General features: G+C 43.3%; 1 protein-coding gene across 3 annotated transcripts in view; it reads left to right on the top strand.

Moving 5' to 3' along the window:
- Positions 1 to 21,505, top strand: part of HIPK1 (homeodomain interacting protein kinase 1) — a 37,612-nt gene extending 16,107 nt beyond the window's left edge. For 2 of the 3 annotated variants that reach the window (XM_043500317.1, XM_043500316.1), the window contains exons 4-16: positions 2,160 to 2,279; positions 3,345 to 3,431; positions 4,295 to 4,479; positions 4,939 to 5,101; positions 5,837 to 6,059; positions 8,365 to 8,486; positions 10,289 to 10,423; positions 13,323 to 13,465; positions 13,817 to 13,999; positions 14,556 to 14,768; positions 15,120 to 15,358; positions 15,767 to 15,903; positions 16,835 to 21,505. In XM_043500317.1, coding sequence (XP_043356252.1) covers positions 2,160 to 2,279; positions 3,345 to 3,431; positions 4,295 to 4,479; positions 4,939 to 5,101; positions 5,837 to 6,059; positions 8,365 to 8,486; positions 10,289 to 10,423; positions 13,323 to 13,465; positions 13,817 to 13,999; positions 14,556 to 14,768; positions 15,120 to 15,358; positions 15,767 to 15,903; positions 16,835 to 17,320 — 2,436 coding nt within the window. In that variant the 3' untranslated portion in view covers positions 17,321 to 21,505. The remainder of the gene's footprint in view (positions 1 to 2,159; positions 2,280 to 3,344; positions 3,432 to 4,294; positions 4,480 to 4,938; positions 5,102 to 5,836; positions 6,060 to 8,364; positions 8,487 to 10,288; positions 10,424 to 13,322; positions 13,466 to 13,816; positions 14,000 to 14,555; positions 14,769 to 15,119; positions 15,359 to 15,766; positions 15,904 to 16,834) is intronic. The other variant, XM_038380061.2, reaches the window with a different exon arrangement.
- Positions 21,506 to 22,359: the final 854 nt, after the last annotated feature.

Below are 22,359 nucleotides of genomic sequence, written 5' to 3'. Positions count from 1 at the left end.
GAAGCCCTTGAGGAATTCCACCATGATTTCAACAATTTCCATCCCACCATCAACCTCAGCCTAGACCAGTCCACACAAGAGATCCACTTCCTGGACACTACGGTGCTAATAAGCGATGGTCACATAAACACCACCTTATATCGGAAACCTACTGACCGCTATTCCTACCTACATGCCTCTAGCTTCCATCCAGATCATACCACACGATCCACTGTCTATAGTCAAGCTCTACGATACAACCGCATTTGCTCCAACCCCTCAGACGGAGACAAACACCTACAAGATCTCTCTCTCATGCATTCCTACAACTACAGTACCCACCTGCTGAAGTGAAGAAACAGATTGACAGAGCCAGAAGAGTACCCAGAAGTCACCTACTACAGGACAGGCCCTACAAAGAAAATAACAGAACGCCACTAGCCATCACCTTCAGCCCCCAACTAAAACCTCTCCAACGCATCATCAAGGATCTACAACCTATCCTGAAGGATGACCCATCACTCTCACAGATCTTGGGAGACAGGCCAGTCCTTGCTTACAGACAGCCCCCCAATCTGAAGCAAATACTCACCAGCAACCACACACCACACAACAGAACCACTAACCCAGGAACCTATCCTTGCAACAAAGCCCGTTGCCAACTCTGTCCACATATCTATTCAGGGGACACCATCATAGGGCCTAATCACATCAGCCACACTATCAGAGGCTTGTTCACCTGCACATCTACCAATGTGATATATGCCATCATGTGCCAGCAATGCCCCTCTGCCATGTACATTGGTCAAACTGGACAGTCTCTACGTAAAAGAGTGAATGGACACAAATCAGACGTCAAGAATTATAACATTCAAAAACCAGTTGGAGAACACTTCAATCTCTCTGGTCACTCGATTACAGACCTAAGAATGGCTATCCTTCAACAAAAAAGCTTCAAAAACAGATTCCAATGAGAGACTGCTGAATTGGAATTAATTTGCAAACTGGATACAATTAATTTAGACTTGAATAGAGACTGGGAATGGATGAGTCATTACACAAAGTAAAACTATTTCCCCATGTTATTTCTCCCCCCCACCTCACCCCCCACTGTTCCTCAGATATTCTTGTTAACTGCTGGAAATAGCCTACCTTGCTTGTCACCATGAAAAGTTTTCCTCCTTCCCCCCCCCCCCCCCCCCCCCCCCCCCCGGCTGCTGGTGATGGCTTATCTTAAGTGATCACTCTCCTTACAGTGTATGATAAACCCATTGTTTCATGTTCTCTGTGTGTGTATATCAATCTCCCCTCTGTTTTTTCCACCAAATGCATCCGATGAAGTGAGCTGTAGCTCACGAAAGCTTATGCTCTAATAAATTTGTTAGTCTCTAAGGTGTCACAAGTACTCCTTTTCTTTTTGCGAATACAGACTAACACGACTGCTACTCTGAAACTGTAGTCAGTGTTCTTTAAACATGTTTTATACACTTTTTTGGGGGGAGGGTTATTTATTTGTTTTTGTTTGTGGGTTTTTTTTGTTTTTTTTACTCCAATATTGATGCCCTAAAGGATACAGGGGATCTACATGCTTTATGAATCTAAACTCGCACCCTTGAAGTCACTGGTGCTTTGCCACTGGACCCTTTGTGAGCAACATATTCAAGGGTGGATATGCCCACACCGAACTGCATCACTCAGATACCTATATCTTTTCTGATAATTATATATTTAATACATATTTGGTAACATTTTTAAAACCCTTCACTCCTCTTTAAAAGTGTTTAGTGATTACATTGGGGAGTGCTGCATTTTCCCCCATACTTTCCCTTTTTATAAATAGCTTATTCTCAGTCTGCTAAAACAGCTTTGGGCCAAGAAAATTTCAGTAAAAAGTCAGAGAGGCACATTAGAGTTTACCAGTACCTAAAATCTCTGCAGGAAATTAGATAGAACCAGTTAAATGTGTTTGTAAATACTTGAGAATTGCATCTTTTGTTTTGTATTATGACACTTCAGTTATTCAGACAGCCTATATTTTAAAAAAATGGAACTTTTAGAATTGTATTTAGAGCCTATTTCCTATTCACTTTTAACAAAGTTGATAGAACCTCAGTATTTTGCTGTACTAGATTTAGTTATCAGTCCAGTTTGTTGGCGTCTTTAATTTTTTTTCTTTACAGATTCGTTATATTTCACAAACCCAAGGCCTTCCAGCGGAGTATCTTCTGAGTGCAGGAACGAAAACAAGCAGGTTTTTTAACAGAGATCCAAACTTGGGATACCCACTATGGAGGCTAAAGGTTTGTGTGTCTCTCTAACTTCAAAATCTGTTTTGTCCGTCACGGACCTGATCCAAATCTCATTTTTACTGTGATTTTAATACGCTGTGATTTTAATACCCTGGGTAAAGATTAGATTGTAAATATCATTCAGATGTAGTTGATTTGTACATTTCCTTTTAGAAACTGGACAATGTCTACAAGACAAGAGCACATGTCTACCAATAGCAAGTGAGAGTGATATTGACCGCAAATCGTGTGTGATAATGGCCATTTATTATGACTGCTCAGTCTGCAGGTCAGAGATGACCTATTTCAGCTGCTGAGCAGTGTTAGGAGTGAACTGAAGTGTATTTCATGATAGTTTGTTTTTGTTAAAAGCCTTCAACAGCCCAACTTAACAAACTCCTGGCAAGCTCTTGGGAGAAACAGGCTTTCTTTGTGAAAGACTCAGAACAGACACGCACCTGGTGAGAGTCTGGAAAATCTACTCTAGTTCTAGAGTCCTCCCCAGAGTTTCCCCCAACAGAACTGAAGGAGAATACGTGATATTATTGATGTTTCTAAATAAACAAGCAAAACAAAGAAGGGCAAAAACCCACGCCCTGGCTCTGGGGAATGAACTCCCAGGCCTCCTAATGATCATAGAAGCAAAGGAGGTGAGAGGGCCATCTCCTCCCCCTTAGCGTTCACTGTAAAATGTCTGTTTGGCTTTTGCCCATACCCTAAATACTCCTGCTTCCACTGCTCTCAAATACCATCTCAGAATCTGGCGTTCACTTTGGTAGAACTCTTCATGGTGGAACATGAGGCAGCGCTGGAGTCTGTCCTCGACCAATAGTTGGCTCAGCTTTGGCCCCATTCTCCTCCAAGCCAGTATTTCAGTTTTGCAGTGAGTCACAGAGCAGGGAGCTGGTAACTGTTTACTCCTGCCCTACTTGCAAATGGTTTATTGTGTTTTCCCTCTAAAATAGGCAGAATGATTATACGGCCCCACCTTTTGGTCATTGGCTTTTCTTTGTTTTTATTTCAATCCAATATTAACACCAGGCTCCAGCTGATCTGAACAAATGTTTTATTTTATAGACTCCAGAAGAACACGAGTTGGAGACAGGAATAAAATCAAAAGAAGCTCGGAAATATATATTCAACTGTTTGGATGACATGGCGCAGGTGAGCAGAGGAGGCTGTTGGAAAATGAATGATGACTAGAGGTTGTGCTAGGCCAGTGGGGGCACTAAGCAGGGATATTCTCTCTTCCCCCACCCCCCAACACATACTAATAAAACTTCAGCTGCTTGGGGCCCTACACGATTGTTTAGTCTGCTTACGCCCAGTGCCAGCTCTGATGATGATGCCATTTGAGAAACACACGTACGATGTAAAGGGGATTATGGGGAAGAAACTGCTGTGGCTCACAAGTCCTGACTCTGCTTGTCTCTCCTCCCACCTGCCACCCATTGTGAAAGCTGGTGCCACTCTGCCAGTGGTACCGATGGTGAGGGTACAGTGCAGGCAAAGAGCACTGGTGCTTTTACCTGCTCAAGAAGGCCTAGAAGGTTAAAACGCTGATGCCTTGTCTACACAAGTGGAACAGCGCTGTTAGCAATGGTAGCAAAGCCTTCAGGAGAAGGCTAGTGGAGATGCACAGAGGTGTAACAAATCAAAATTTTCTGCCAAAAAAGTCCCCGAGTGCACATTCAAAGCTGACTGTATCTTAATTATGGAAATTGTTAAAGGCTACCTTTAGCATTCCCTTTGCATATGATGACACATCTGCAAGGCATTGGAGAATCGAGCCCAGTTGATTTCACCTCAGCACACCAACTAAATATTCACAAAAAATTCTGTGCATAAGTTAGATTCCGATTTCTCTGGATTAGTGAATGTAGACTGGGGAAGGAGAGAGCCTAAAGTGAAGGCGTTTAAGGACCAGCATTGGTTATTGGCACTTTCATAGCCTATGGAATTACTGATTTGTATAGCCGTGATTAATTTTACATTGGCACTAACTGTTCTCGTTTCTTTTTTCCAAGGTGAATATGTCTACAGACTTGGAAGGGACAGACATGTTGGCAGAGAAGGCTGACCGAAGGGAGTACATTGATTTGTTAAAGAAAATGTTGACGATTGATGCAGATAAGAGAATTACTCCGCTGAAGACTTTAAACCATTCATTTGTTACAATGACCCATCTACTGGATTTCCCACATAGCAACCAGTGAGTTGGTGCTGCTTTGGTTTTTGCATTGTTCTAGATTGATTTCTCAGCATGACATAGAACAGCATACCTCTATTGTCCTGGCATGTCTGTCTAATCTGCTAATTAAAAAGGAATATTACCGGGGGCTTCTTTTGTGTTTCCAGTTTAGTTACTTAGACTGAATTTGTGTTCTCCCAATTCATGAGACACAGCAGGAAGCTTATCCAGATGACTTTTTTTTTTTTTTTTTGGCTCACATAAATATTTTTCTCTACTAGTTAGAGGCTGTATTATTTAGTTTTGCCAGATCTCTGATATTTTGTTACTGTAAAGCTAAAGGCATATACATGCACATGTAAAACAGTATTCTAAGAGCTATGTAAATCCCTTCCTTCTCTTGAATCCACTGCTTACAGTGGAGCATATACTGTATGTACTGGTATTTGTCTAATATTTCCCCCACTCGTTCTATTTCAGTGTGAAGTCCTGTTTTCAGAATATGGAGATCTGCAAGCGAAGAGTTAATATGTATGATACAATTAATCAAATAAAGAGCCCATTCACAACACATGTAGCTCCTAATACAAGCACAAACCTAACAATGAGCTTCAGCAACCAGCTCAATACAGTGCACAATCAGGTATGTGAGTCTTTAGGTTTGGGAAATGTTTTTGTTGCTGTGGGCCAAATCCTGCTCTGCAAAGTAACTCCACTGAAATCAGATGTTTTTCATTTACACATAATGTAGCTGAGCAGAACTTGCCCCTAAATGAATAGAACTGTGTTGCTGTCATATGAGAACAAGTTCTGAGTTTTAGTTTTAAAGTGTTGTTGCTACGTACGAATTTAGACATGTTCTAGATAAATGGTATTTTCAGTGATGTGTTAAAATTCCTTAGATAACCCCTCAATTCAGAATGTTTTCCTCCGCTCATAAGGCTATAGAAATTAGAGATGGGGCAGACTTATTAAGATATGCACCCGAGCTAGGGGGTAGTGCAGACTAGTTCAACGACAGCTGACTCATCGCCTTCCCACCTAGCAGAGTTACTTATTTTTGAAGCTACTTTTCAGAACGTGTAGGCTGCCTTTGCAATTTCATTTTCCATATAGTTGGCAAGGCCAAACTGACACACAGTTTCTCTGCTCTGTTACTCTGATTTTATTGGCCTGTCAGTCCAGAGGCATGAAATGCAAAAAATAGAAAGCAGATTTGAATACAACTTTTTTTTCAGGTCTATTTTCTTCGTTACCTTTATTTTAATTCTTCAGCTGATGTCACTTCATGCCAGGGTTCTGCTACCTGCAATAGTTTGTTCCTGGGATATGGGGTTCATAATACAAATATGCCCATTTGTAATGTTTTGTTTTCTAGGCCAGTGTCTTGGCTTCTAACTCTACTGCTGCTGCTACTCTTTCCCTGGCAAACTCGGATGTCTCGCTGCTAAACTATCAGTCTGCCCTGTACCCATCATCTGCGGCACCAGTTGCAGGCGTAGCACAACAGAGTGTTTCCTTACAGCCTGGAACCACCCAGATCTGCACGCAGACTGATCCATTCCAGCAAACATTCATTGTTTGTCCCCCTGCTTTTCAAAGTAAGTGGAAAAACCTGTTGCATTCTACTGGAGTTTCAGCCAAATGAAAATAAAACCTTGTGATTTGGGCCAAGTAGAGAAACTCCAGGAGATCACTCTGTGCTCTCACATGAGACTCTGAAACCATTGAAATCAGCCCAGGTGTGTGTGTATGTGTGGTTCTCCTCTCCCAGGACACGCTTGGACAGGTGAGGAGAACAGAGCTGCCTACTAGGCAATCTTCACTCACTTTATTGCTCAGCCATTTTTCCCCCCAAATGTAACACAACAGCATTCCTCAGGACTATAGGAGGAGTTTGACCCATCTGAGACTTAAGAAAGCCTCTGTAATGTTTCTCGTTCCCTGAACAGCACCTCAACGCTCATAATGTTCTGCTTGACCATTGAGTGCTCAGGCTTGCACGTGCGCACAGTCTACTTCCCATTAAGAACCAGAATGAAAAAGTTTTGATGAAAAGGGGATTTTTCTAGAGGTTTAAGTGTCTGAAAGTCAGGCCTAGAATAGAAATCCCTCCTGAATCTTGTCCGTGAATCTGTTATTGCGGGGGCTATAACCAGGTTAATTTTCATAATGGAGCAGATATTTATTTCTGGGCTTTGGTTTCTTGGCACCAAGAGCATTTGGAGAGACACTCAAGGATTAGAAAAAGCTTGGAATATGCAAAGGTGCTATAGCAACTAAAATTTTCATCCTGATCAGTGATTTCCTTAAATTTCTAGAATGAATATGCACTCTTGGAATCTCAGTTCACAAGTGTTAATACAATTGTGCAGCTTGGTGGCAAGAAGTAAGAGTGCCAGTTGCAAACAGATACAGCTACACAGAGTAAGACATGCAGCTGCTGATTGTGAAAGCTTCTCCATTTGTATCTGGCTTGCGCTAATATGGTAGGTTGAGTGAAGCAAAAAATCTTGATAGAACAAGTGCAGGGCACAATGGCCGCAGTATGCGGGTTGTACTTGTTTTTAGGTAGCATGGTAATGTTATAAGTGTTTGACTATGTTCCCCTCCAGATATGATTGAGGGGATTGCATTTGGCTGGCTTGTATGCAGATGACAAGACTGCAGGCTTGAATGGACCTAAGCTTTAGAGAATTCTCCAGTGCTATCTTGAGAATTTTAGGGGCTTGTAGAGACCATAATTGTTCATTAGCCCGGGCTTTATTGGTGGGTTGTGTCTGATAACTCCAGCTACACACCTGTCCATCTAGTGCCAAATGCTTCCGAAGGCTATGAAGTCCACAGACAGTGAAGGCAAGCCAAGGTCTTTTGAGGGAGAATGTAGGTGCCAAACTGATCTGAAACATTCCATTTAAGTACTATTTGTAAAGGTAAGCCTTGTTTAGACTCTCGAAAATGAGAGTTGTAATGGTGGAGTACCACCAGTGGGGCTGAACTATAGGTTCCACTTTTGTGGGAGTAGATGGACCTTTCAAAGAGCAGACAGGGAACAAAACTCAGTGTGGACAAGGTATTTTTATGCATGCAAGGATTTCAGTTATTGTAAAAAGGAAATAGAAGGGAACGTGAAGGGAAGGGCATCATGACCCAGTGGCACTGGATCATTTCCCCATGTGCCCCAGAAAAGAATTTCTCTTCTCTGGGAGGAGGCAGCACCTTGCAGACACTAGTAGATGTATGGTTTGGCTTAGTTGTGACTTCAGTTGTTTAGAAAGTGTTTCCAGTAGTGTTTCCTATACGTTGGGAGTGATTTTTAAAATTTTTTAATGGGTGACTGGAGGGGGTGTGTTCCCAAGTACAGTACATAAAGACTTCAGAACTCTAGAAAATATTCTTGTTTATCTGTTTCCATTTAAGTATGGCCTTAAACTGGGTGGTGGTTGGATTCAAGTTCTGCCCTCACCAGGAGAGTCTGAAAGTGTTCCTATCTCATGGCTGTTCGGTGACCTAAATTAAATATGTAGCAATAGTCTCAGACCAGTTCTCGCTGAACAGGTGTCCGTGTTGCAAAAATCAAGACAGAAAGCACAACTCTGTTACCAGCACTAATTCCCAGCAAAGTCTTACAGAAGGCGCAAGTGGCCATGTGTGGGTATGAATACCCTGATCTTGTCATTCGCAGTGGAGAGCAGGTTGCTGCTGGACAAAGGGAGCCCCTCTCTCTAGCTTGAGGTGCACGATTTCTGTGCCCCTGTGGGAAGGGCTCCCCTTGCCCTGATGGCTGAGGCTGTGACCGTGATGCTGTCTTCTGTTCAACTTGATTTGGTTGGCAGGAATTAGTCTGAAAAAAATTTGAATAATAAAGAAATGAGCTTAATGATGGCTTCTTCCTTTTCCGAACAGCCGGACTTCAGGCTACCGCAAAGCATTCTGGGTTCCCAGTACGGATGGAGAATGCCGTTCCGATTGTACCACAAGCACCAACAGCACAGCCGCTGCAGATCCAGTCAGGAGTTCTCACACAGGTAAGAACAGGGGTAACTGGAATTCCACCTAGTGCAAAGGACAGTCAGCTTTGTTCTCTCATTGGAATGGCAGCCATGTCTTGTTGGGGACGTGGGGGGAGGGGGGATCATCTTTGTTATTAACAAATCTCAGAATGAAACAGGAGTTGGGGACCTGGACCCCAGTGATATATAGGTTCATATCAAGCTCGAGTCTACCTGGTTCTACTGGGATATTGTAAGTCTGAACCTTATTTTTTACTTTGACACTTCACAATTCTGTGCCAAGTGCTAGCCAGGAGGGACTGTTAGTGGAGTCCATAAGTCCCTTTTAGAATCTGATATTTGCATAAAAAATTGACGTGCCCTACGAATCTGCAGGCGGAGTACAATTACAAAACCAAGAGAGTAGTTTGTATTTCTTTATGATCACTGACTGTGGGGTTTGGCCTTCCATAATGGGGTAAATATTTAGTGTCCTGAGACTTCTGTCTTCCTCTGGATGGGACTGCTGTTCAAAACATTCAGTTCTAGTCTGAACAGAGAGCCTGCCTTATGTAGGAAGGTACATCTGCTTAAAAACCAGACAGCAAATTCCATAGGAAATTAATTGGTTTCTATGCACTATTTACCATGTGAAAAATGAGATCCCAGAAAACAAAACTAAAGATTTGAATTATTGATGTTGTAGATTCCCATCTTTAATTCAGTTAATTTTTTTTTTAATAATTGCATCCTTGACATGCGTGGATGTGTTTCACTGATAGTATTTATTTCCAGATGTGTTATCAGAATTTGATTAACTTTGAAATGTATAGTCTGTCATTTTACAAAAACTTTAAACTCTTGTCTTCTGCCATAAAAATAAAACTATTTCTATTTCCAACAAAGCACTGTTTTAATACAAAGGCTACACAGTAATAAGCACCAGAATCCATCATCTTTATGGATAATGCTATAATTTTACTAGTTTGCATAGTTTCACAGTTTCTGCTGACAGTTGCATAGGGAAATAATGTGTATACTCTTCATTGTAACCCCCCAAGAAATCTGGGACCAGTGACTGGTCTAGGCATACAGGAGCAGTTTTAGGAGATAAGTTGCAATTTATTTGTTCAATTCAAATAATTGAGGTAGCATTTGATGATGCATGCTTTTGGCTTAGTATAATTGCACAGGTCACAGTATTCAATGAACAGAATAATCTTAAAGGAAGTCCTCACGAAGCAGACCATTCCTGCTTCTCTTCATGATAAAGTACCAAACTCCAGTTAAAAAAAAAAAAAAACTCTTCAGATAAAATGATTTTATGGATTAGGTTTGTTTCTTGGCAACCTCTCCATGATAGATGTTAATTTTTAGTAATCTAAAGATCCTGGTGACTTTAAGATTATTAAAGTTCCTTAGTTCATCCTTTCCCAAGAATACTGAACATGAAATAGCCTGTGTATGATTATACATGATGTATTACATCAGTGGTGCAGCATATATCATTATGGCCCAATACAGCATATACAAGAGATGGCTTGGAATACACACATCTAGGATCCACCCAGAATAAGGCAGTATAAAGTTTGAACCACTTTTGTGAAGCTGGTTCCTGTGTCCCTCGCGTTCCCCTCAGGAACGTTTGCCAGTTGGTCACATTAGCCCACCTGGAGGATCAGAGGGAGTAGTGTTTTGAATACATACACTTCATTGCTGTGAGACATTGAAGAGCGTTGTTAGTACCAATAGGTTGAGAGCCTTTCTGGCCCTATTGCTGAACCCAGTTAACTTGCCTCAGGACGTGTGTTTCACTCACTGCCTAATCTACGTTTCAGGGAAGCTGTACACCACTAATGGTAGCAACTCTTCATCCTCAAGTAGCCACCATCACGCCGCAGTATGCGGTGCCCTTTACTCTGAACTGCGCAGCCGGCCGGCCAGCGCTAGTAGAACAGACGGCTGCAGTACTGGTAATTGCCTCCCTTGATTGTGTTCACTAACGGAGTTTTTGTTTTAACTTAGACTTGCAGAGGGCATGGAAGCATGTGCCATCTTGTGGCTGTGTTCTTGCTACATCTTAATGTCTTGTTGTTTTCCTCCCCAACATTGCTGACGCACTGTCTGACTCTGATGTTTAGCGTGGCTCTAAAGAATCCAGATCCATTGACTGTTGCGCTTTACTAGTCTAGTATTATAAAGCTCTTCTCCTAAGCTCAGAAGAGCTGTAATCCTATTTGTCTTTTGCTTACTGTCCTACTTTACCTTTTAATTGCTGAAAACAAAGGAAAAGGCCTTTAGGTTGACTCTGCTACAGGTACCTGGATGGCCAGAATTTGAACCAGTTGGCAAGTTAGCTGTATTTTTTTTGTTTTAAAGCTTCTTTGAATGTAGAACTGTTTCAGGTGCTTAAGCTCAGGTTAAAACATCTAATAATAATAGCAAGTGCTTTTTAATTTATTGCTTTAGCAATCAAGAAACCTTAACCTTCACTGAATATTGACAATAATTCTTTGACCTTTCATTATCTATAACCAATCACTGGCAGCTTGCATCATCCAAAGAAAGATGCTCCCCACAGATGCTTTTTGTTCTTATTACATTTTGTGGTTGAAATTAAAGGTGAGATCTATAGTTTTAGATGGCAGCAGTTTCTCAGGCTAGTTCTGATTAAGCTAAATGTCCAACTGACAGGAGCTGTGAGAGGGGGTGCACCCGGTTTTAAAATCTGTGCTTTCAAAATTGTTGCCCTCTGAATTTGTCTGGTATCTGCATCAGAATTGACCCTGCAGATGTCACAAGCCAGTCATTTTAAAACCCCAGAATCAGATCAGTGAAGCATATGGAAACATTACAATGCACTTTAAGTCCTTCTGTCTTCACATGTCTTTCAAAGTGCACTCCATTTCTTACATAAACCATTTTGTCTTTTTGTGGCAGTAACTTATTAGCATTTTTTTCACCCAAGCTGAAGACTCGTTTTGGGGTGGCATTTGCTCAAGCCGGAGCTCTGGCCTTACTGTGACTAGTGACTTAAGCTTGGCCATTTGAGTGTCTGCTACTAGCCACAACATTAAATGCTCACCTTTTTTGAGGATGAAAAGGCAGGCAAGTGTGTTCTGGTGGATCTCAGTGGTTTGTTCAGAAAGGACCCAAAGGATCTTCTCTTCCACCTCTTTTCCAATTCTTCTTGCTGAAGGGTTGCCATTGAAAATGGAAGGAGTGGATGTAGCAGAGCATGGGCACCATTAAGTGACTGTTGACACTTTCAAAGTGCATTTGGGTTTCTGAGCTAACAGGCCAATTAGATCTGCTCTTCTATGTGTGTGCAGTGGACTTGGCGCTTCACTTCCCTGTACCTCAGGAGGAGACCAGAGCCATCTGTCTTCAAACTAATAGCCTGGATTCTAAATCTTCTCCAGAATTTCCATTTGGTTTCCTGGAGCCTTTAGCCCAAATTGCTCACCTTTAGTGCTTCCAACACTTCTCTCTTTGCTTCTTAACTTACGTTTGCAATAGCCATTTGCTAAGCTTTGCCTATTTTTGTCCTTCCTCTGTCAAAACAGTTCGTCGTTTGGAAGGCCTGATTTCTGCCTCCCCTTGGGAAGTTAGATTTCGCTCTGTATTAAACTCTCTGCTTTGTCTTGTGCAGGTGTTGGCTTTTGGAAAGACGCATGGTGTGACTTTTAACATATTTCTCTTTTTTTTTTTTTTTTTAATTATTCTGCTTATGTTGGCAGAGGTGTTAGCAGTTATCTGCTTGAAGGCTTCTTGTTGGAACCAGTATTTGTAATAAGTGGATCTGTTACTTGCAGAAATATTTTGTTTAAAATAGCATGTTTGTGGTTTTGCAGTTTAAACTGCAAGAAATAGGACCATATGTGTTCTACATCATAGAGCTACTGTACTGCAGAAGCATGTTACCAATTTAGACTGAAAAGCCAGTATCCCCATGAGCTGAAAGTGGGTAGAATTTGAGAATCTCACATGTGACAGACGCAGCAAGAGATGCTTTCTTTTTTTTTTTTTTTTTTTTTTTTTTAATATATTGGGACTGTTTTATTTCCATCAGCAACTCAATCCAAGTGGTAGAAAGTCCATATTTGTAACTAGATTTTTATTTCTGGGTCATGTGAGCAAGATGAACTCATTTGCAAAAAGCCAATGTTGGACTCCACTTATCTAGACTACTGAAACCTGCATTTTGCTCCATTTCCTCAGTCGGTTTGAATCTTTTTGTAAACTATGAAAACGTATTGAAAATCCAGCCCACTTCAGTAACAAGTGTTTGAATCAGGGGATATTGGCATTTCTGCCATTACCCCATTTCCTCTCTCCACTGCTGGAGAAGAGATTGGGGAGGAACAGAGAGGTTTCTGCTGCCTTTGCTTCCCCTCAGTTTGAGCACTATAAACAAGATGTTTTGTGAAACAGCTGCTGAATGGCTAAATGGCTCCCAAATGAATTACTTCATTGAAGATCCTTTCATTTTATTGTTCTCAGAACCATCCCAGATGCACTTGTTCTCTAGTAATGATCTCTTAGGTGCTCAGCAGAAATGGCCCCTAGTATCCCGGTGGATGTAGTCTACCCACTTCCTGGCATTCTTTCTGCAGTACAGTCTAAACACCATCCTCTTCCCCAGGTGACGGTTTGTGATAGAAAAGGTGGACAAACTGGCTGAGGAAATTTGTTTCTCTGGTTTTCTTGTTCTCTTCCTGTAGTGAGGCCATGGGAGGAAGTGCAATCGTATACCTTTATCTCTGCAAGTTAACAATCTGCACAGCTGATTCTGTTGTTTGGAAGAGTCTTTGTCCCTACTCTTGGAAGCTAAAGCTTAGCGAGTCCCTCTTTCTGTTTGTTGTTTTGCAGCAGGCCTGGCCTGGAGGGACCCAACAGATCCTGCTACCTTCCACCTGGCAGCAACTTCCAGGGGTTGCACTGCACAATTCTGTTCAGCCCACAGCTGTGATTCCAGAGACAATTGGAAGCAACCAGCAGTTAGCTGACTGGAGGTAAGGGTCTGTGTTAACACAGAGGTGCTTCTGAGCCCAGTGACATGATGGCATAATTTGTAGCAGGTAAGTGTTTCTGTCATTAACAGCTTCCATGTCACCTACGCCAGTGCCACCATTGTCAGGACTAGTACTAGTACCATTGAAATGTGCAGCCTACATCTGAAATGTCACAGTGCTTGAACCAGTGTGTTAGAGAGCCACTTCCAGCCTAGATGATCCAGTGGGAACGTGAGTCAGTGCAAACCCACAGACCTGTGTGTGGGTGCCACTCCCCACATTCCTGCCCTGCACTATGCACTCCCGTGGTGCCTGCAGCCCAGTGAGCGTTTGGGTCTCTCTCTCCCTTAGGAATGCACATTCCCATGGAAACCAGTACAGCACCATCATGCAGCAGCCCTCCTTACTGACCAACCACGTGACTCTAGCTACTGCGCAGCCTCTGAATGTTGGAGTTGCTCACGTTGTCAGGCAGCAGCAGAGCAGCGGCCTTGCGGCAAAGAAGAACAAACAGCCAGCACAGAGCACAGCGAAGTAAGGAGTCCTCCCTGCTGACCCTTTGACACACTGGGGGGAGATGTGCAGAAGGTGCTGCTGCAGGATGCGCAGATCCTGGGGTGCTACCATCTTGCTCACACAGGGGCCCTGTCTGTAACTGTTTTTAGTGAGCTGCCAGCTAAGTGCTGAATGCTGAACTCCTTCCTCAGGCAATCTTCACTGCAATGGGAGGGCAGGGACTATCCCCGGGTGTGTGCATTGCTGGGAGAATGGGGCCCTGCCCTTGTCAGGGCCTCGAGGTATTACGTAGTACGCAATCTGGGCTCTGAACAATGGAGGACCAGAGGGGATCCTCCTGCACTGAGGGGAATTCCACCCATTTAACCCTGCGTCACTGTGCGCTGGGACATTTCCTGGCTCTCTCCTGACCTGATGGGTGTTGAGTTCTATCAGGATGTCAGCTCTGGGGCTTTTCTTTTCCTGCTGGCCCCAGGCCATGGTGAGCTCTGGCTGTCTGTCTGTCTGTCTCTAGGTGGGCAGCATGGTTTGGCCACTGAACAATCTCCTTGTCTTGCCCTGTTGCTTCCTGCAGGCCCACCACTGCACTGGAGGCCGTGCCTTCCCAAGTCTACTCGTTGATCGGGAGCAGCCCCCTTCGTGCTGCCTCCTCCTCCAACGCGCTCATTCCAGTGCAGGAGCAGCACCAGCCCATCGTAATCCCAGACACGCCTAGCCCACCCGTCAGCGTCATCACCATCCGCAGCGATACCGATGAAGAGGAGGACAGCAAATACAAGCCTGCAAGGTAGAAAGTCTGGCTTTAGAGCTCATAGCATTTCGCCCTGTGCTTAGGCCCAGCCTGCGCACTCCCACGACCAGCCTTGTCCCCAAGAGGCTGCTGAATGGAGGAGAATAGTGCCAGGCTAGAAAAGAAAAACTCATGCAGAGGGGTTTGTCAGGCTGGGCTAAGAAATCTGTGTGGAGAAATCTCTGATGTGAGGCATGGAACATCCCATCAAGCTGCTGTGCAATTTGGCTTTTCCACTAACTTGAATTACCATAAAGCTCTGGATAAGGGGAGAGTGCCATGGTAGGGCCAAGGATGCTTCCTGTGGGCACTCCAGGGTAAATGAGTACGGTGTGTTTTCTCCCCTAGCTTGAGCATGAAGCAGAGATCCAATGTCATCAGCTATGTTACTGTGAATGACTCCCCAGACTCGGACTCCTCCCTCAATAGCCCCTATTCCAGCGATCCGCTCTCTGCTGTCAGGAGTGCTGGAGGAGCGCTGGAGCTGCCTGCCAAGGGAGCAGCCAACAGCTCCAGCTCCCGCACCATCATCGTCCCACCTCTGAAGACACAACTGGCCGACTGCATTGTCGCCACGCAAGCCTCAGGTAGGTGCCCACTCTGACAAAGACAGGACCTTCCAGCCCACTCCTTGAATCTATGCTTGGTTCTGACAGCACCGTCTCCTTTGTCAGAATAGCCAGGACTAGGTGTGGGCAGCTAGTGTTCTGTGCTGGCTTGTAGCTGCTGCCCTCAGATTCTAGAAATCTGGGTCCGTATTAAGTTTCACTGAGTATAAAAGGATTTCCATTGGGTTATTGGTGGCAGCAGCCGATTGCAGCATGTTACTCGGATCTCTGGGAAATGTGGCATGTTATTGATTCATCCAAGTGTGACACTGTAACTAGAGAAATAACCCTGCGAGGGAAGGGCCCCTTCATTGCTGATAGTACGCAAGCTGGTGAGGTCCTGGAATGAGATGGAGAAGAATGGACTAACCTGCTCATATTTTTCAGGCATTCTGAGTAGTGTCAGCAAGACCAAACCAGTGGCATCGGTGACTGGGCAATCATCGGGATGCTGTATTACACCAACCGGCTACCGGCCACCTCGCATGGTGACTGGTGGCGTGCAGCCACTCAACCTTAGCCAGGTAAGCAAGGATGTGGCTCTTGCTTTGTCTTCTACTGGCTTCTGAATGTCCCTGAGGCTTGTTAATACCAAACAGGACATTGTCATACTGGACCCTGTGTTATGGGGAGGGGAAGAGGGCTGGTTACCAGTGTCAGAAGGGCCATAGCTGCTTCCTCATTGTTGGCGTTAAGTAGCTGATTCTGGTTCAGTCCTTGACGGTTGAGTATGGCATAAAACCTGTACTCTCTCCTGTGTCAGGGAAGGGGGCCAAGCATTGCACAGATCGTACCTTGCCATGCTGGAGGTACTAGGGCCACAGGTGGACTGGCTTAGCCTCTGGAGGGAGGACTCCTCTGTGCCTCTCACCCCACCCCCCCGCAGATCTCACCAGGTGCCAGCCCAGAGATGGCCCTGATGAGCTATATGCACATTCCCTTCTGGGCCCTGAGCCTGGCCTCACTTCAGCTGATGCCTCTAGCTCTTGTTTGATTTAAGCTCAGATTGTCTGAACAGGTCAGTACCAGGCACCTCCAGCCAGGCATCTCTGGCCCCATGTATACGTAGCCTCCACTCTGCCTTCGTCAGCTGCACCAAAGGTGGCTGCTGTGCAACCAGCCCTGCCTGTGGGATCCAGAACTATAGCAGCCTTCCTGCGGTGTGCTCAGCACCTGCCCAGGCACAGCCAGATGGAAGTTTTGGCCACGGCACCAGAAGGGCTGCGGTTCCACCTCTGCCCCTGGTAACTGTCCCACTTATCTCTGTAGTCAGCGAGAACTGCCCTTCCTCAGGCTGCCAGTCTCCTGGCGCCTGTGGCAGAGCATTATGAGCCCTGCTTCATGAGTGCTTGAATGTCCCCAGTGCAGGGCCTGCCAATAGCTGGCTTTCCTCCCCCACCAGCAGGCGTCACATTGGGTGTGCCCACTCACTTCACTGTTTTTTCTCCTTTGCAGAACCAGCCGACACCAGTGTTGGCCTCGCAGGAGAGAAGCGGAAATCCGGCTCCACGCAGGCAGCAAGCATATGTGGCTCCCCTTCCATCAGCTATTTCTCAGGCTCCCTACACGTTCCAGCATGGCAGCCCAGTTCATCCCCACCTGGCAGCAGCTACAGCGAGCACACATCTTCCCAGCCAGCCCCACATGTACACCTATGCTCCGAGCACTGCTACAACACTGGGCTCTACAAATTCTCTCGCTCATCTCTTCTCCCCTCAGGGCTCTTCCAGGCACACCACATATGCTGCCCACCCTAGCACACTTGTCCACCAGGTACCAGTGAGTGTCGGGCCCAGCTTGCTGACTTCTGCAAATGTCCCACCTGCCCAGTACCAACATCAGTTTGCTACTCAGTCCTATATTGGTGCTTCCCGAGGATCTGCTATTTACGCTGGATACCCGCTGAGCCCAACAAAGATCAACCAGTACTCATACTTGTAGTTCGGGGGCTGCCCTTGATTGGTAGGGTTTGCAGTAATTGCAGCCCGCTTTGGGGAGAGCTGGGTTCTGCTACAGGCCTGGAGAATCAAAGGAGATTTTCAGGTGTTGACTCTACTCTCGTAGTCTCCTCTAAGTCTGGATGTACCATGTTTGACAATGTCTCTGCTTGGGGAATTCAGTCGCTAACTGGGCAGCATCTGTTGGTACCAATACAAGGGTCATTGATTAAGATTTTAAACTTAATTTTTATAGATGCTTTTAAAAAGGTCACAGTCCAATTTATTTAAAGCTATTCTGATGTTATGGTAATCGGAGGAGAAAAGGAAATCGATGTCTTTAAAGACAAATGCTGATTTTTTTAACTCTTATAATTTAAACAGATTAGCAGATTATATTTTAGCAGCTTGCACAAATCCAAATTGCCACTAAAAATATAATGCACATTTATTTCAGTAAGTTGCTAGAGCAGATTTCAAACTTCAATTTAATATTTTAAAGTTTGTTCTATAATTTTCTCACTAGTAGATTACTGTTTCTGCAAAAGCAATTACATCTCTATTTGTCACTGTCAACATTTTTTGTTTACTTTCCTGCTTTGTTTAAGGGTCTGATAGAGGCAGCTATCTTGTACTAGCAACCTAATATTCAGAAGTTCATTTAAACCATGAAATCTTCATTTTATTGTCTTGTAAAGTCTGAATAGTAATAATGCAGCTGGATTTTTATCATTGCAGAAGCTTTTAAATTAGTTTTAGTTATATGCAAGATCTCACTGTATAACATAAAACGACTGCTTTGCCAAAATGCTGTATTCTTCAGCTGAGAATTGATAGTGCTGCGTTGCTCTTTTAAGTTTGGTTTCTTTGGAGTATTAGACACTGGCCCTATAATGGAGCTGGATTCCTTTCACAGAAGCACAGGGCTTTTCTTTATTTTATTTTCTTTATCTTTTTCCTTGCATGATTTATTTAGGAGGGAGCTAAACAATCTGAAGTACAGTGAAATAATGACATGTACAGCTTTTTATACTCCGGTAAGCCTCTCCTCCTGGGTATGCTAGCGACTAGCTTTAAAGCGCTCTTATTAAGACTTGCATACAGTAAGTGCATGTAGGAATTGGGGGTGGGGGAGGGAATCCAGATTTTAAAGTTTATTACTGAATTTAAAACTATTTTAGAAGTTTTGTAATGGTGGTGTTTTAATATTTTACATAAAATGAAATATGTACATATTGATTAGAAGAAAAAATATAACAAGCAAAACTTCCTGCTAACCCCAAATGTTCTGTCTTTGTAATCAAAATGTGTAGTGATTATACTTGAACTCTGTACTTAGTGTTTGTCTAAATCTTAAACGTTCCTGGGGATGAAATTGATGTATCCTTTGTATTTAAACCAAAATGATACGTCAGAATGTATGTGAATTAATGCAATCATTAGAGCTCATCACTGTAGCACTGAGAGAGAGAAAGTAGAACCTCATGAGAGAAAAGGATACCTTCTGATTTGTTTTGCACAGGTATGTGTGATGAAGAGTTGTTTGATGTGTCCCCTTATTGTAGTGCCTTAAATGATGTAGTGTGAATAGAGTTTACAGTGAGCTTGCCTTATGAGGGACCAGCAAGCCCCCATCGAATTGAAGCAATTCACTAAGCTTATCATAGCAAGAATAGCAGGATGTTGCATAGATGCATTGTTCTCAGTTTTAATGCTAACATAAAAGGCTACATTTTTGTTTGGAGTGAAGCGATGTTTCCTTAAGCTTTCCTTGAAATGGCACATATACTGTTTAGATGTCTGTCGGTGCATTTCGAATAGGGTAGTGCTGGAATGCATTGGAATATTTAGTCTGTTATTGCAGAAGTGATTAAGTATGTTCAATCACTTTATTAGATTAGAGTGTGACGTTACCTTCCCCTGTGTTACTAGCAGACGTTTCTTGTAAAATATTGCTAGCTTAGTGACAGAATGTTTATACCAAAGAGAGCCTGTTGTAAAGCACATACCATTAAAAAAATTTATATTTCACCTGCTAATGTGGAATTGTTGGGAAGGTTTATTAGCTATAGCACTAGTGTGTTAAGAGGAATACTCCATTTGGGTAACCCACATGGTTTTGAAACTACACTTTGTTTCCTTGGGTCTGTCGAACTAGGAATTATTGCGTGACTTTCAGTACAGAGATAAGCATCTTGGCCAAATGGATAATGAACTGGCTTGAGTAGTGGTATTGCTGCAGCAATAACAGGTTTTTGCAGCCTTGAACCCCAGTTCTGTCCAAGTTGAAAATAGTCTAGTTCTACGACTGGTGCATGACATGACAGTGTTCAGAGGAGCAGAAATTCAGTTCTGAAGTTCCACATTACTGGGATAGGAAGGTTTAGGCTGGTCTGAAATTGAACAGCTGTAAGAGGTTTGGTGTCCCTTTCATAGTAAGGACTTTGGAACTGGATGGGAGCAATTAGCAACGTCACTAACCAGAAGTCATCGCCTAGTATACTTTCCATCACAGCACTCCTCAAAATGTGGGGATAACTGGGCAATCCCAACACTTCCCATCACTGGTGGTACCGATGCTCTGTGTTGCTGTAACATTATCCAACTGTTTCTCACTTAGTGGCAAGCACTTCCTTATTTTGTCCACATTGTGGTTTGTGTTTAGTACTTCCCCTCGAGACAGATACCTCTTGGATACAGAGTTGTGCCTTTCCTTCACAAGGCAAACAAACTCCAACATCCACATTACATGAAAACTTTTCACCCAGTTTCACGGAGTAAAGTGTTTCCTGGGAAGCTCTTAAGAAGAGAACAATAACCAAGGCCTCTAACAAAATGAACTAATCAACTGGGGAAAAGCCTTTGTTTAAAAAGAAACTAAACAAACCAGCACCTCTTACATAGTTTAAAAACAAACACACAAAAAAAAAAAACCTGCCAAATTTATCTACTAAGAACATTCTCATCTCCTCCACCGATTCAAACATTCCTCAGCACTGGAAAAAGGAGGATGAGATGGGACCTGCATAAATGAGATGTCACATACTAACAGCTAGGGTACATACAACTTAAATTGTGATACGCACCATTTAAAAACCCCACAGGACAAGATTCTGATCTCATCACTGGATTTACAGTGGTGTAACATCAAAATGTGGCCCACAGTGTGTGTGTTGCCCCATCAAGTGTACGCTAAAGAGTCAATTCTGAGGAGGTGCAGCCTTTCTTCCAGTGCATTCCAGCCCATGCGGCCCCAGTGAAGCATTAACGACTGAGTGGCCTCACTGTCACAGCTGGTTTGCATAGTGTGTAACCAGACATGCTATTTATGAATATACATTTGTCCTTTTAAACTATGCGCAATTAGCTGGAATTTGGGATTCACCTTTTGAATTCTAGATAACTCGTCCCATCTAGATTCATTCTTGTGATTCATAAACTGTTTAATTTGAGTTGTTCCTATTCTCTGACTTGCATTCACAGCTGTGATACCCTACTGCAGAAGCAACTTCAGTGCTTTTCTGCTTAACATCTAGTTGACTGATGCAGTAATTTACCTCTGATTCAACAATTTATTTTTTTTTAAAGTATGTGGAACTAAATTGCTTCTAAAAGACAGGATTGGCACAGCCCTGCTTTCTCTTTTATTTAAACTTATGAATGGTGCCGCATGTCTACATGGTTGTTTGTTCGTTGCTAAACTTTATTATAATGTGTGATTTCAGATTCAGCTTGAAATATATCTATCTCACTACATGTAGCAGTACATTATATGTAATGTTAGTATTTCTGCTTGAATCCTTGATATTGCAATGGAATTCCTACTTTATTAAATGTATTTGATATGCTAGTTACTGTGTGAAATTTAACTTTCTTTTATGGTTGTGCTCTACCTTTTTAAAGCCGCTAGATACAGGTAGTTTCTGACATTTACTGATCTATGTTTGTATTGCCGATGTACTTAGGGGGTATGTAAAAATCATTTTAACAAAAGAAATATAGATATTTAAAAATTTAATACTAACTATATGGGAAAAGGGTCCATTGTGAAAACACAGTTTATCTTTGGATTCAGTGTTTGTCTTTGGTTTTACAAAGTAGCTTGTATTTTAAGTATTTTCTACATAATATGGTAAAAATGTAGAACAATTGCAATGCATCAATAAAAGGGTTAATTTTCTGTTCTCTAGTCACTTGGCCATTTCTGAGACTATCTAGGATAAGTGCAGAGCCCTGCCCCTTTTCAGACAGCTGTAGCTTCCAGCTGCACCTTCTATCTGACAAAGCAAGGTTCATTGCTCAGTTCGGTGTTCTACACGCCCAACAGTAAGCAGTAAAACACCCTTGCTAGTAAGCATAGCTGGGGCCTCTCCCAAACTGCTTACAGGATTAGATGTTAAAAACCGAGCTCTTGCTAGCTCAGAGCTGATGGTATGGGTCCAAGCCCAGGGTATTGTGTAACTTTTGGGAGGTGCTCTGGTATTCTTGGCCAAAATTTTCACAGCTGTGCATGATGCTAGGAGCAAATTGGGTGGCTGGCTGGCTGCATTCCAGTCATGCTACATATGTAACTATATGTATAAAGGCTTTGGGCTCCCTTGGCATGGAGGCACCTTGGGCTTGATTTTCAGAGTTCCTGAGCAGCTGCACTTCCAGCTGCAGTCAGTGGGAGCTGCAGGCACTTGGCACCTCTGAAAAATCTAGCACTCTGAGTATGAGTGAACAGCCACATGAGAAGGGAGAAGCCGGCATTTCCCTTGAGCTGTGACATTCTGGTTGCTGCTGCCATGGACCACAGCAGTGATTAACCTGATATCCTGCAACCTCACTGAAGTCAATAGTGCTGCTTTGGTGGCATAGAACTCAGCCCACAATAATCTGAAGTCACTGGGAAAGCCTTTATTTTAACCCCAGAAGAGGATTCTTTAGTCGGTCTGTGTAACAAAGCCCCTGGTGGGTCATCTGGGGACTAAACCCAGGACCTCTTGATGTAGACAGCTAAGAGCTGCCTGCATGGTGCAGCAAAAGAGAAGAGACTGAGGA

Source organism: Dermochelys coriacea, chromosome 21, assembly GCF_009764565.3.
Source record: "Dermochelys coriacea isolate rDerCor1 chromosome 21, rDerCor1.pri.v4, whole genome shotgun sequence".
In the NCBI taxonomy this organism is placed as follows: Eukaryota; Metazoa; Chordata; order Testudines; family Dermochelyidae; genus Dermochelys; species Dermochelys coriacea.
The sequence above is the reverse complement of the archived record's forward strand: the minus strand, read 5'-3'. Positions and strand labels throughout refer to the sequence as shown.